Source organism: Agelaius phoeniceus, chromosome 7 (genome assembly GCF_051311805.1).
Source record: "Agelaius phoeniceus isolate bAgePho1 chromosome 7, bAgePho1.hap1, whole genome shotgun sequence".
NCBI classification, from domain to species: Eukaryota; Metazoa; Chordata; class Aves; order Passeriformes; family Icteridae; genus Agelaius; species Agelaius phoeniceus.
This window is the reverse complement of record NC_135271.1, coordinates 35,186,114-35,199,163: the sequence shown is the minus strand read 5'-3', so window position 1 is coordinate 35,199,163 and position 13,050 is coordinate 35,186,114. Positions and strand designations below refer to the sequence as shown.

General features: G+C 61.9%; 1 protein-coding gene across 1 annotated transcript; it reads right to left on the bottom strand.

Moving 5' to 3' along the window:
* Positions 1-1,222: 1,222 nt before the first annotated feature.
* On the bottom strand, positions 1,223-12,180 carry IHH (Indian hedgehog signaling molecule). The gene is made up of 3 exons (XM_054636734.2): positions 11,827-12,180; positions 5,977-6,238; positions 1,223-3,084 (listed from the first exon to the last, which is right to left on the bottom strand). Exons 1-3 carry the CDS (start codon positions 12,127-12,129, stop codon positions 2,423-2,425), a joined length of 1,227 nt encoding a protein of 408 aa, XP_054492709.2. The 5' UTR covers positions 12,130-12,180; the 3' UTR covers positions 1,223-2,422.
* Positions 12,181-13,050: the final 870 nt, after the last annotated feature.

Here is a 13,050-nt window from a genome sequence, read left to right as displayed (position 1 = left end):
TCCCCAAAGAGCATATCCCCTCCTTGTGCAGCCTCTGCCTCTGGCTCCCCCTGCCTGCCACAGCAGTCTGATTGAAATTTCACTCCATAAAGCACTTCTCGAAAGCCTGACCCCCGTGGCCCCCCGGGGACCAATTTGTCCTTCTCTGTAATAAGAACCTAATTAAATTAGCTCTGCCGCCTTGCAGAGCCCTTAAATTAGCCCGGTGATGAGGGCCCTCGCTGACAGGCTGCTGCCGAATTGCTTCACACTTGCCGTGCTGGGGGGTCCAGGGAAAGCCCGAGGGAGATGCTGATCCCAGCACAGCCCAGGAGACCGCGGCAGGGCAGCGTGGAGATGGGGCAGGGTGTGTTCAGAGAGGTGTGGGGCTGGCACGGCCGTGGGGAGGTTGTGTGGGGTGCTGGCTGCTGGACCTTCCTTCTGCTGGCAGGGGGATGGGGTAGAGGGGGAGAGGGCTGACAAGGAGTGAGGGCCAGCACTGCCTAGCACTGGAAACCTGTCTACAGGGTACAGGCTCCACCTTCCGGGTTGGTGGGTGTTGTGGTGATTGCGGGCGGTGCAGAAGGATGGACAGGCACTGAGGTGGTGAGTCCAGACTGGGATGGAGAGGTATCCCTGGCAGTCCCACAGTGGCTGTCCCTACTACATCCTGCCCACTTGCCCTAGGTTCCAGGTGGCTCTAATGACACTTCATTCCCGTGCAGACTGGGTCTGTCCCACAGCCTCCCCTGGGTATGGATGAAGTAGTGAGGAATGAGATGTCATCCTTCTGGTGGAGGGCACTGGGGTGACCAAACCTTGCTCCTAGAGAAGCACATGGTGCCCCCTAGCCCTGCCTGCCCTTTAACAGTGGGTGCAGTAAGCACCCCCAGTCCCTGCCTGCCCTCCCTACACCAGAGTTTTCAGCTCCAACTGGGGAGACAATGGATTTATTGGGCTGTGTCCCCAACCAGGAGAGGTACATCCAGTGAAGAGACAAAAACACACCTGCCATTGGCCACTCTCCCGCTCCCTCACTTCATCCTGGACAACAACCACCATCAAAGCTGTGCTTTAAAATAATCTTTAAATAATTTCTGCTTTTTGTTAAAAAAAAAAAAAAATCACCCCCCCCCCCCAACCAAACGATTTCCCACCCCCTCCCTGCCCTTCCATCTCACCCTGCACGCGCCCACACTGCCTCCCATCTATGGTACATACAAAGAGCAGATAAATAAATAGAGACGCGTGATGCTACAGGGGGACGTGGGTCACTGCCTCCCTCAGCCCCCTCCCCTCCACTGATGTGCAGCTAGGGAAGGCTGAGGCTCTAGCTAGGGTTTGGAGTGGGGGAGCTGTGGCTGCAGCTCTGACAGGACTTTCCCCAGGTCCCAGGAGTGGGTGAGCAGCAATGAATTACCCTGAGGGTTTGGGGTGCTGGGGGCTTGGGGAGGTCAGGCCAGCCAGGGTCTGAAGCTTGAGGAGTTTTTTTCGCTTTGGGGTGGGGAAAGGCTTTTGGGCTGAGCCAGTTCAAGGCCAGATGCTGGGAAGGTTTTCTCCTCTGCCTCTTTCTTCAGGCTCCAGCAGGCTGGGGTTGCAGCCCTGACTCTCCTCACCCCTGCTCTTACCAGTGTGTCTATTCCTGGCTGGCATTTGCACCCTTCTGCCCATGTGTCTGCCTCCACAGCCCCCCTTGCCAGCCAGAGCACCCCACGCTGTCAGAGCAGCCCCACAGGATGCCCAGCAGGGTGGCTCTGGTGCTGGCTTTGGGCAGAGCTCGGCACCTCACTCCCCAGTCTATCACTCCAGTGGAACTTGTGTCACAAAGTCGGAGGTCTCATGCCAGAGCTGTGCCAGACCCCCCACCCCTGCTTGTTTTGGGTGCCCCTGCACTGGGCTAAGGACAAGGCACAGTCCCAGTACCTGAGTCACCCTCCTTCCAGCTGCCACATTCCAGGGCTGGAAATAGCATTGCCTGCCTTCCCACCCAGGCTTCCTAACAAAGGGCCCTGGGCCCCTCTCCCAAAATTTCCCCACTGGGTGCAGACAGGCTGGGAACCTCGGTGGAGCAGCCAGGGCTCTCTGCTCTCCCCCCTCCCATTCAGACTCCATCAGCTAATTCGGCACACGCACACACACATTGCACACACACACACATAGCAGCATGTGGATCCAGCCAGGGGCAGCCCCTGTCCCGGGGGAAAACCCTTCATGCCTCCCTCCTGTCCCCAGGTACAGGGGGTGAGGAGGGGGTGGTCAACACAGAGGAGGCACACCATGGAGCTTCAGTGGCCCCCAACCAGAGGTGGCTGTACCCCAAGCAGGCAGGGCTGGAGGCAGCTCCCCATGGGCACCCAGCTTTGGGAGGGGCTGCTGGCCCCCAGTGAGTCACCCTGCAGCCACCACCTCCACCAGCTGTGCTGGCTGGGGCTGCGGTGCACCCTCAGCTCTCCGCCTGGGATATCCCCAGTGGGTGGAAGCTGTCAGGGGGCAGGAGTAGCCTGCCCAGGCGGTAGAGCAGCCCTGAGTACCAGTGCACACCATCCCCCTGCACCCCTGGCCACCCCAGCAGGCTGTGGTAGAGCCGGAGTGGCCAGAAGGCCAGCTGTGCCAGCTGCTGCTCCTGCACCAGAGCGAAGCACGAGGCCACCACGCCGTCCACCACCAGCGTCCCGTGCCGTGTCAGCGGGGCATAGGCTCCCACGTCCCTGCGGTGCCACACCCGCACCACTTCAGCGGGCTGCAGGCTGCCCCCCGCGGCCACCACCAGCACGAAGTGTCCCGGCTGCACCAGGCTGGCAAAGATGGGACGGAAGCGGGCGGTGGGCGCCGAGGCGTTCTCTGCCACAAAGAGCAGATGGGTGGGCGTCAGCACCAGGCGCCGCGGCGGCTCCTGGGTCTCGATGACGTGGAAGGTGGTGAGGGCACGGGGCTCCTTGTCCAGGAAAGCCAAGAAGTCACTGTAGGTGGGCCTGCCTGCCCCGTCCATTGCCAGCACTCGCTGGCCCGGGCGCAGTGCCCACAGAGGCGTCTGGGCACCATCCTCCAGCGTTGCCAGGGCCCGCCCGGGAAAGCAGCCCCCCGTCTTCGCAGCGGCTGAGTGCTCTGCACAGGGAGAGAGAGACACCAGGGTTACCCATCAGCCACACCCTCAGCACCACGTTTCCACTGTGCATAACCCTGCAGGCATAACCCTGCCCTGCCATCATCAATGTGAGCTTGTGCCCTACACACCCCCGGCCACCAATGTTCCCATGGCACCTCATCCCCCAGCCACCATGTCACTTGAGGTGGCACCTGGGGACTCCAGCATTGTCCCAGGGCATTGAGCCTGCTGTACAGAGCCAGGTCCCAAGCCCAAAGTAGGCAGAGGGAGAGGGACACAACCACAGCCTGAAATGTGCAAAGCACTACCAGGGGGCACCTGAAGCTTGAAAAAGCAAGAGGCAGGGCCCTGAGAGGATGGCAGGCTGAGGAGCAGAGTGCCTGGTCTCACCCTGCACAGCATCCCTGTTCCCTGCAGTGCTGGTACTGCTTGGGAGGATGCTGCGTCCTTTCCCAGCACTGCAGCGCCCCTCCACCACTCGGGGCAGTCCTGCTCCCTTCTCCCACCTGCTCACCCCTGCACCACTGATGCCAGCCAGCTCCTGCTTCTCTGGGTTGTAGGGAGGTGTCACAACCTGTGGCCATCATCATGCAAAAGCTACCAGCCTCCTGGGTAGGGCTTCCCTAGGGATTGCCACAGGTTACAGGACCCAAACTTTCTGTGCTTTCTCCTGGGATGGTGGCACAAAGCTCCTGCCCCTCCCCAGATGAAGTGTCACCAGAGGCCCATTCTGGCACTTAGCAGGGGAACCCTGGCTTCCCAAGGAATGGTGGTTAGCTACACCAGCAGCAGTGTTCCCCCACGTCCCAGCACCTCCCAAGTTAGTGTCTATATGATGTGTCCCACCCTCTGCCAGTGGCATCTCACCTCAGGGTCCTGCTCCTAGCTCTGCACAGTTCCATCCTTGCGCTCTAAGCAACCTCTCAGGGCCCTCTCCCAGCTCTCTCATCTAATCCCTGAATGCGCCCTCCCAGATGGCACTGCCCCCATCACTCCCCAGGTTTGGGCAGAGCCAAATCCCAGCCCCCAAGCCCATGAAGAGAGGCATCCATCTCTGGGACAGAATCCTTTTATTGCTCAGAAGAGGTGCAGTGTCTGCCCTGTCCTTGCCCCAGAGGCCAGGTCCCAAATCCTGCACCCTGCATCCCCTGGCAGGCAGCAGAGCAGGAGGGTGAGAGGGGTGCCTGGCAGAAGTGGGTGGCATAGGTGCTGGGCATGGAGGGGTCGGTGGGTGCAGGGAAGGACCCGAGGAGACACAATACATACAACAGGCCATGTGGCCATCCATACAAAAATAAAAGCCATTTACTAAGAGGCAGGAGCAGCCCGGCTGCCCTCTGTACACAGTTCTGAGGGGATCAGGATGTGTATCCCACAGCCTCCACCACACACTCTTGGGTTGCCCACGGCCTTGGGGAAAAATATGGGGGACCCAGAGGCCTGAGGAGCTGCTGCAGAGTGAGGGGAATATGACCAGCCTCTAGAAGCCCTTCAGGGCCTCAGAGCGCCAGTCTGCTGCTTGGGTTATGGCATCCCTTTTCAGTTGGTCCAAGGGGAGCATTCAAAAGCCTCTGTCTTTCTCCAGGGGCACAGCCCCACTCCTCTGGCCAGCCTCATAGCTGTGGGGTCATGGTTGTTGCTTCGGAGCCTGGCCCCACTCCTGCTGCCAGCCCCACAGGGTGCCCGGGGGCACGGGAGTCCTGGTCCTCCGGCCACGTTTTGTCCCTCTTCTCCGGGGGTGCATGGCTCCCTCTGTGCGGCGCGGCGGCCCCGCTTCCATCGCCGGCCGGCGTGGTGCCCGTCCTGGCATCAGCACGGGGAGCGGGTCAGCGCGGGGGGCCGGGCTGCCGTCTGGGGGTGTCGAGCCGCTGGCTGCGGGCTAGGGCGGTAGGACAGGCACAGTGCCGTGGAGCTGAGCCGAGCCCGAGGACGAGAGGCGCGGGGCAGCACAGGCATACCGGCACCGCCGCGCACGGCGTGCGGGCACGGCTGTGCGGGCACGGCCCTGCTGCTCAGGGTGCGGGTGCCAGCAGCCGCCAGGCTCCCTCCGAGCCCTCCCCGGCTGTCGCGGCGCGGGCAGAGCGCGGCCCCTCCCGGCGGCGGCGGCGGCCGGAGCCGAGCGCGGGGCGCTGCTGCCCTCTGCAGCCGGCAGCCAGCGCGGAGCCCAGCCCGGGCACGCTGCTCCTCCCGGCGGGGCTTGCAGCCCACGCAATCCCCTCCGCACCACGGGCAGGGCCTGAGAGCAGCTCTCGCCCCGTCCTCCACCCTGCCGCCCCCTCTGCAGCGCACCGCGCAGGAGGAAGCGAACACCAGCAGCGACGACAGCGCCCCTGAAAGCACCACCCAGCTCTGCTCCCCTCTGCAGATGGTGCTGCACAGCCAAGAGCCGATCCCAGGGTACCCTGGCCTGTCCCTGTCTGGATGGCCCTGACCCCATCCCTGGCTAGGCAGGGATGGACAGATGCTGCTGTGACAGCAGAAGCTCAAAAGCAGCCAACAGTGGAGAGGGACAGGGCTGGATGAGGCTGAGCATGGGCACTAAGGGACTGCAAGGGCAGAGGCAAGGGAGACAGGGGCCATGGACATACTGGGGGGTCAGGCTGGGGAAGAAAGGGATGTGGGATGAGAAAAGGAAGAGGGTAGAGATGTGGGTCAAGATGTAGGTCTATGGGAGGCCAGATGGGGAATTTGCCCCATTTACTGGCTGGCCACAGGTGTGTGACTCACTCCCCACCTGACTGACTGCCCCAGATAGGGAAATCAAGATGCAAAAGCTGGCACCCCCTGCAGGAGCACCCCACCCAGCCAGCCAGGCTCCCCGAGTTCTCTGGGTATGCTGCAGGAGGGGGTCCGGCCCCCAGCTCCGCTCACTGCCCCCAGCCCAGACTTACCTGACTTGACAGAGCAGTGGATGTGTGCCTTGGACTCATAGTAGACCCAGTCGAAGCCAGCCTCCACGGCCAGGCGAGCCAGCATGCCGTACTTGTTGCGGTCCCTGTCCGAGGTTGTGATGTCCACAGCTCGGCCCTCGTAATGCAGCGACTCTTCCGAGTGGTGCCCGTCCTCATCCCAGCCCTCCGTCACTCTCAGCTTCACCCCTGGCCACTGATTCATGACAGAAATGGCCAGCGAGTTCAGGCGGTCCTTGCAGCGCTGTAGGGCAGAGGGACAGAGTCAGCAAAAGCTTTTTGGAGGGAGGAATTGGCTGCCTGCTTGGCAGGCTGCATCCCACCGTGCTTCCATTAATCCTCCCTGGGCCCTCAGCTACTGGGGGCTGGTCCAGCACAGGAAGATCTGAGAACATGAAGTGCCTTGTCTACCCCACGCTCTCCAAACTCCCTGCAGAACCTGACACCCCACTGCTGGGCAGAAGAGAGTGCACCCTACAGGGCACCCTTCTCCTCCCTCTCTCCCCCCATCCCAGGCTCATTTGAGAGCCTGTTGGGCAACAGAACCTGGGCTGAGCTGAAACACCCTCTCTGCTCAGCTGCCCCGTGCTAACTGCACCCCAGCAGTTCCCATCTGACAGGAGGAGGATACAGGAGCTTCAATCCTGCTGCTTCCTGGCTGGGAGGAGGTCCCAGGGACCCTAGGGCTGTTTCCAGGCACAAATTAAACAACCTGCCCTGTCCTCAACACAGCTCTGCTTGGTATGGCTGCTCAAGTGTGTGTAACAAGGACACAGTACTGGGCAGACCCATGGCATCAGCCAGTCTCTGCTCCTGTGGGAAGTGCCAAACCTGCCCCAGAGCTCTGTTGTGCTGGAACAGAAAGAATTGGAGCGAAGCCCCCTTCGCCTCTCTGCACCACAAGGGCTGAAAATCCTGGGCCGAGGAACAGCAGCAGATCTTAAAGGCCCCAGACCCTGTGGCCACAGAGGTCACACATGCAAGTAGGTGCCCATGGCAGTCCTCCCCAGCAAGCAGAGGGATGCCAGCCCCAAACGCCTGTTTCGCAGTCCTCCCAGCCTTACCCTGCCCTGCCCCACATCCCCCAGCCACAGCTGAAGGTCAGGGAAAGATCAAAACCCTGTGTGCTTGACTTGCAAAAGTACAGCCCCAGCTTCTGGTCCTTTGCTAAAGGGATGGAGGAGAGATAGAAAATGTGTAAGAAAAGGAATATGGGAGGTTCTACAGAAAACCAGGTGAACAGACTAGTGCTGTGCAGCCCAGAAAGGAGATTCTGTGAGATCCTGAAAAATCGTAGAATTGAGTGAGTTGGAAGGGACCCATATGATCAAACTCCTGGCCCCGCACAGCACACCCTAAGAACCACAACAAGTGAAACTGTATAAAACTTAAGGCAATTTAAAAGAGACAAGCTGAGATTGGGGTGTTTTTACCACTGGCTCTAAAAGCTGAGGTTAACACCTACAGGTACAGCTGGTTCTGAGGCAGCCAGCTGGATCAGGAGTCCCATTGTCACCACCAGTGCTTGTTGGGTGGGAGAGCTCTGTCTCCACAGAAGTAAAAGACTCCTTCCTGCCATTCCCCAGGAAACAAGGAGTCCCATAAAGTCAGGGCAGAGGACAGAGCATTCATGGTCAGACACAAAGCCAGTTCTGGGAAGCATTAAATGAAATGACTGGACAACAGCTTAAAACACAGCCACTGCTGGGGATGTATCTGCGTGATGCCCCAGCTCATTACTGGAGCTCCCCACCGTAGCATGCCATGGGTCGTGAGACAATTACAGCAAGCATGAGACAGGGCTTTAAAACCTGATGCTGGCTACATACCCAGGCTCAGAAATGCCCCAACACTGCTTCTGCAGGGGCTGAAAATGTAGGTCCTCACCCTGTCCCCAAGCACCTGCTCCCGTCCTAGGAAGGTGGGCGCTGCTGCTATTGAGGAAACCTGCTCTCCCTTGGCAGGGTCCAGGCCCAGGGAAGGGCAGTGCCAGGCAGGCCTTTGCCCCACATAAGGCCTGCCGTCATCCCACAGCTCTCTGGGCGTGGGTAGATAAGCCAGGAAGGTGCTGGACAAACAGTTTGCTAGGTGAGGGGAGGAGGAATAGGGAGGAGAGTGACTTTTGTCCCCGTCCAGCACCACCGCGGTGCCACTTGGCACATGTGACAAGTTGTTCCCAAGGTCCCTGGCTCTACTGGGACCCTGCAGCAAGGGAATTCAGCACTGGAAGTGAGGAGGGAATCCCTGGAGCCCCCCTGCATCCCCCCCAGCCATCACTCCAGGCATTCCTTTAGCACTACCATGCCAGGACCCCGCTCTGGGCACCCCTCCGGCCCTCACTGCCAGCTTTTCTGTCCTCCAGGGGCACCCTGCGCGCACAAAAACAACGAGACTGTGCCAGCCTTTTCCCCCAGGCAGGGACAGCGTCAGGCAGAGCCCGGGAGCGCCCTGTCCCAGCTCTGCCGGTGCCATCGGTGGCCAGCAGGTGTCAGAGCGCGGGAGGGACCGGCGGGGACCGCAGGGAGCAGGGACCGATGGACAAGAACCGGGCAGGCACAGGCGGGGCGGGGAGGAAGCAGGTACTGACGGGGGGGAATGGTGAGCAGGGCACCAGCGGACCAGGAACAACCACGGATCGGCAGGGAAGAAGCCACTAGGAGGAGGAAACAGGCAGGGATGAGCGAAAATAAATAGGGAGCAAGCAGTGATAGGCAAGGCTGAGCAGGTGGGGATGGGCAGGGAGCAGGGACAGGCGGCAGAGAGAAGACAGAGATAGACAGGGATGGGTAAGGAGCAGGCAGCAGTGGTGAGGGAGCACACAGGAGCTGCAGGAAGTAGGTAGAGATGGGCAGTGCCTGCCCAGGGGCTCTGCTGCCTGTACAAACAGGTAGGCAGGGACCAGAAAATTCATAAACGCCCTGTCCACGGGGTCTGTGCTTGAGGGTGATTGTAGGGAGGGCACAGCTTGTCCCTGTAGTAGTGCAGATGACCAGGCACCCCCAGCTCACATGCAGAATGGGGCCCCATAAAGCTGGTGGCTCTGCTGTCCCATGCACCTCATGGTGAAGATCATGGGGATGCTGGGCTGAGAAAAGAAGTTCTACCCACCTTCTCCCCAACCTCTGAATCTCCCTTTTTGTGTCCCTGCCAGGGACAGAACCATGCCCTGTGGGACAAGCCAAACCACTTTAGGGAAGGCAGCAGGACAGAGCTCCAAGATGGGGTGCAATCAGCAGGGACCCCAGGGTCATTTCAGGGGAAGTGTGAAAGACACTCAGGTGTGACCACAGTCTCAGCAGAGGTGTCATGAATGGAGTGTGCTTGGCCACAGCTACTCCCATGCCCAGAGCCTGTCCAGGAGAAGAGGGGTCTTACTAGCATCTCCTCCTGAAGGGAGGTTTCCCCCAAAGGAAGCCAAAAGTCCTACCCCAAAGTCTTCATGAAAGATTCCTCATCACTGCAAGGATGGTCTCCGTGTCAGTTGGACAAGCAGTGGCTGCAAGGGATGGTGGTTGGGGTAGGGAGAGGCTGGGTTTGGGACTCCATGGGGGCAGGGGACCCACGGCATTCCTGGGCCAGGCTGCTGGGGAGAGGTGAGGCGGGTTCTGCCTCCAGCCTTATCTCAGCACCTCCGAGTGGGACCAGTGAGAGCAAACACACTGGAATTCTTGAGGAAGATGAAACGATAAAGGAAAGGCAGGCAGAGAGCAGCACTACCCACTCCTCTAAGCAGGCGACATCTTCCGGCTGCCTGGGACACCCAGACCCTTGGACTTGGGGAAAGAAAACAGGTTTGAAGTGAGTCAACAGCAGTAAAAGCCAGTGCTCTGGGGGAAGGGACAAGGAGTTGGGTCAATGGCCTTTCCCAACCCATAGCAACACAGGACTTGGTGCCAGAACTAGAGTTCCCATATCTGGGGGGATCTCCCCCAGCCAGGGGCCACAGAAAAATCCCAGAGGGCTGTGGGATGGCAGCAAGCTACCAGAAATCATGCCACCTCCATAGCAAGAGGAACAATTCCTTGCAGAGCTGCCCAAGGCACAGTGGTACCCATCTGTGCATGGATGTGTGGTGGCCGGGGACTCTACAGGGAGTAAGAACCTACAGGGAGGGAGTAAGAACCCTCATTTGTGCAACCCAAGAAGACCAAGATGCTTCTAGGTGCTCTGCCAACAAGGCAGTGGTACAGCATGAAATGTTAGGCTGGCACACCGAGATCTCCCTCTCCCAGGTGTGCTGAGGGGCACTGCCTGGGTTACAGAAGGTGGAGGGAGCACTCTCAGGAGAAAACACAGCAAGAAGCATTCTCCTGTCTCCAATGATGTCATCCACTTCCCCGATGTATGGACCAGAGGAGCTCACTGCTTCCTCAAATATCCCTGAAGCTGTTCCCCAGGGGAGGCAGGTTACAGCCCAGCCCCAGGGCTCCAGTCACCAGCAACCACAACTTGTGCAACTCCCCAAGCTTGCTGCCTTGCAGGGGATCCCGCTCCCTCTACTACAGTCCCCAGCCTGAAAACCAACCTGGACTATGGTCCCTGCCCTGAGGGACCTGCTCTCAGGGCACACGGGGCTGCAGAGCTGTCAAGCCAGCACCCAAGAAGCTTCTCCTCCCAATGTTAGGAACACCTTGGTCAGACACTATGGCCAGGGCCTTGCTCAGTGCCCACCATCACAGTCCCTCATGTTCACCCACCTGCCAGCCCCTGACCGGGGGTGCAGTGGGCAGAAGGGGCAGCCCAGCTCCCCTCTGCTTCCCCCAGGAGCTCGTTCAGGCTGTAACCCTGCTGAGGCTGGTAGCCAGGTTTCTTAGCAAGGCCGTGCGGCTCCTTATCTGCATTCCTGAAACCCTCAGGCATTCTCCTGGCAATATTAAAACACAGAGTAACCTTCGTCCAGCATCACCCCCCCTCCTCTGCTGTCGTCTGTGTCGTTCACCCCCCCATCCTTCCTGCCAGCCCCGGGTACTTGTGAGCTGACTGCAACAAGGCATTGGCAGTAACAGGCTGTCCCCAGCCCTGAGCACAGCAAGCAGCTCCCCCTGAGCACCCTGCACCATCCCACATGAGACATGCAGGAAGGGGAGCACTGAGGGTTTCAGTGTCAGAGTGGGGACAAGGTCAGCAAGGGCACTCCTGGACACAGCAGCACACCAGGCTCTGGTCTGTCCCTCGGATCCAACGGGCAGGCTGCCTGCCCTGCCAGCGGGGAGGCAGAGTAGAGGGGCAGGGGCAGGATGGCTGCATGGGCCAGGGTGCTGCTTGAGCAGGGAACAGGGCAGCACAGCCCTGCTGGATCGAGGGGATGTGGGAGGATGCTGCTGGATCGGGGGGCAGTGTGGCACAGCTCAGGGGCACAGGGCCGGCTGCTGCCAGCTTGGAGTGCAGGGCTATGCCAGCCTGGGGACCAGTGGGACGAGAGTTGAGGGGCAGCAACGCAGGGTGCTGCCAGCTCGGGAGTCACAAGGGCATTCCTCGGGGTGCAGCAAGACACGGGTGCCACAGGCTCCGAGGAGCAGCGGGGCAGGGTGCTGCCGTCTTGGGGGACAAGGTGCTGCCGGTTCCGGGAGCAGGGTGCTGCCGTCCCAAGGCGCAGCGTGCTGTCCGTCGCGCACAGCGCAGCCGAAGGGACAGAGCGCCCGGCGAAGGGAGATGCATTCGCTGCACGCCGGCAGCCCGGAGCCGGCACCGGGATGCCCGGGGCAGGACGGGGAAGCCGCAGCGCGGGGCCCACACGGTCCGCGGAGAGCGGGTGGCAGGGCGCTCTGAGGCAGCCCCGGTGCCCGCAGATGCCCGGCGCGGGGGTAGAACCGGGCGGCAGCGGTGCCGTACCTGGGTCATGAGCCGGTCGGCGCCAGTGTTCTCCTCGTCCTTGAAGATGATGTCGGGGTTGTAGTTGGGCGTCAGCTCCTTGAAGCGCTCCGAGTTACGCGCGATCTTGCCCTCGTAGCGGCCGCTAGCCCCCAGCGTCTTCTCGGGGACGTTGGGGCTGAACTGCTTGTAGGCGAGTGGGATGAGCTTGCGGGGCGGGCGGCGGCGGCTGCCCACCACCCTGCCCGGCCCGCAGCCGCGCACGGCCGGCGCCAGCAGCAGCGCGCACCCGCTTAGCAGCAGCAGCAGCCGCGCCGGCTTCATGGCGCGCCCGGCGGCCCCGGGGCGGCCCGGGGCACAGGTGGCTCCGGGTCCCCACTAAGCTCGGCCGCCGCTCCCGCCGCCCGGCCCGGGGCTCCCCATGCGGCGCGCAGCCGGCGGGCAGGTGCCGGTGCCGGCGGCGGCGGCGGGGCGCGGCGGCTGCCCGGCGCGGGTGCGCTCCGGCTGCCCGGTGCGGCGAGCTGGCGTCGGCCCGCTCTGAGCTGCCGTGGCCCGGCGGCGGCAATAAATAGCGAAGGGCCGTTTGTTTTGGCAGGCGAGCGGCCGCTTGCGGGGCGCGGGGCGCGGGGCTCGGCGCTGCCGGAGCCCTCCGCGGTTTGCGCCTCGGCGGTCAGCGCGGCAAGGCTGGAGCCGGAGCCGGAGCCGCCGCTGCCTCGGCTCCCTGGGCAGGAGTGAGAGGGGAAATTGAAGAGATCCGGGACCGGGAACCGCCAGGACCGCACCCTGCCGGTGTCCCAGCCTCCCAGCGCCCTCCCTCTCTCGCCTCCTCCCCGTGGAACCTGCCCCGGGCCGCCCGCAGCCTCCTCCCCCCTGCCGAGCCCCGCAGCCCACCCCACCGGGGGTGCCCGCCGCCACCTGCCCCCCGGGGCAGCCCCGCCGCCGCCCCAAGGTGCGCCCGGGCCGCCGCGCACCCTCGGCCCCCCTTGGCGGGGCGTCCTGCGGGGCTCCCTCGCGGCGGAGGGGGCGCGGGGTGGCACCCCCGGGGCTCCGGCCCCTGCCGCGCCGCCTGCTCGCCAGGGGCCCGGGCCTGCGGGCGGGGATCAAACAGAGCAGGGAGGCAGCTGGTTGAAATTTAACCACAATATTCTCGCTCCCCATTGTTTCCAGGGAGGCCCGATATTTCCACAACAGGATTATGGCATCTGATTAACTCGCTGAGACAACAATGAGGGGCTGGGATGGGCT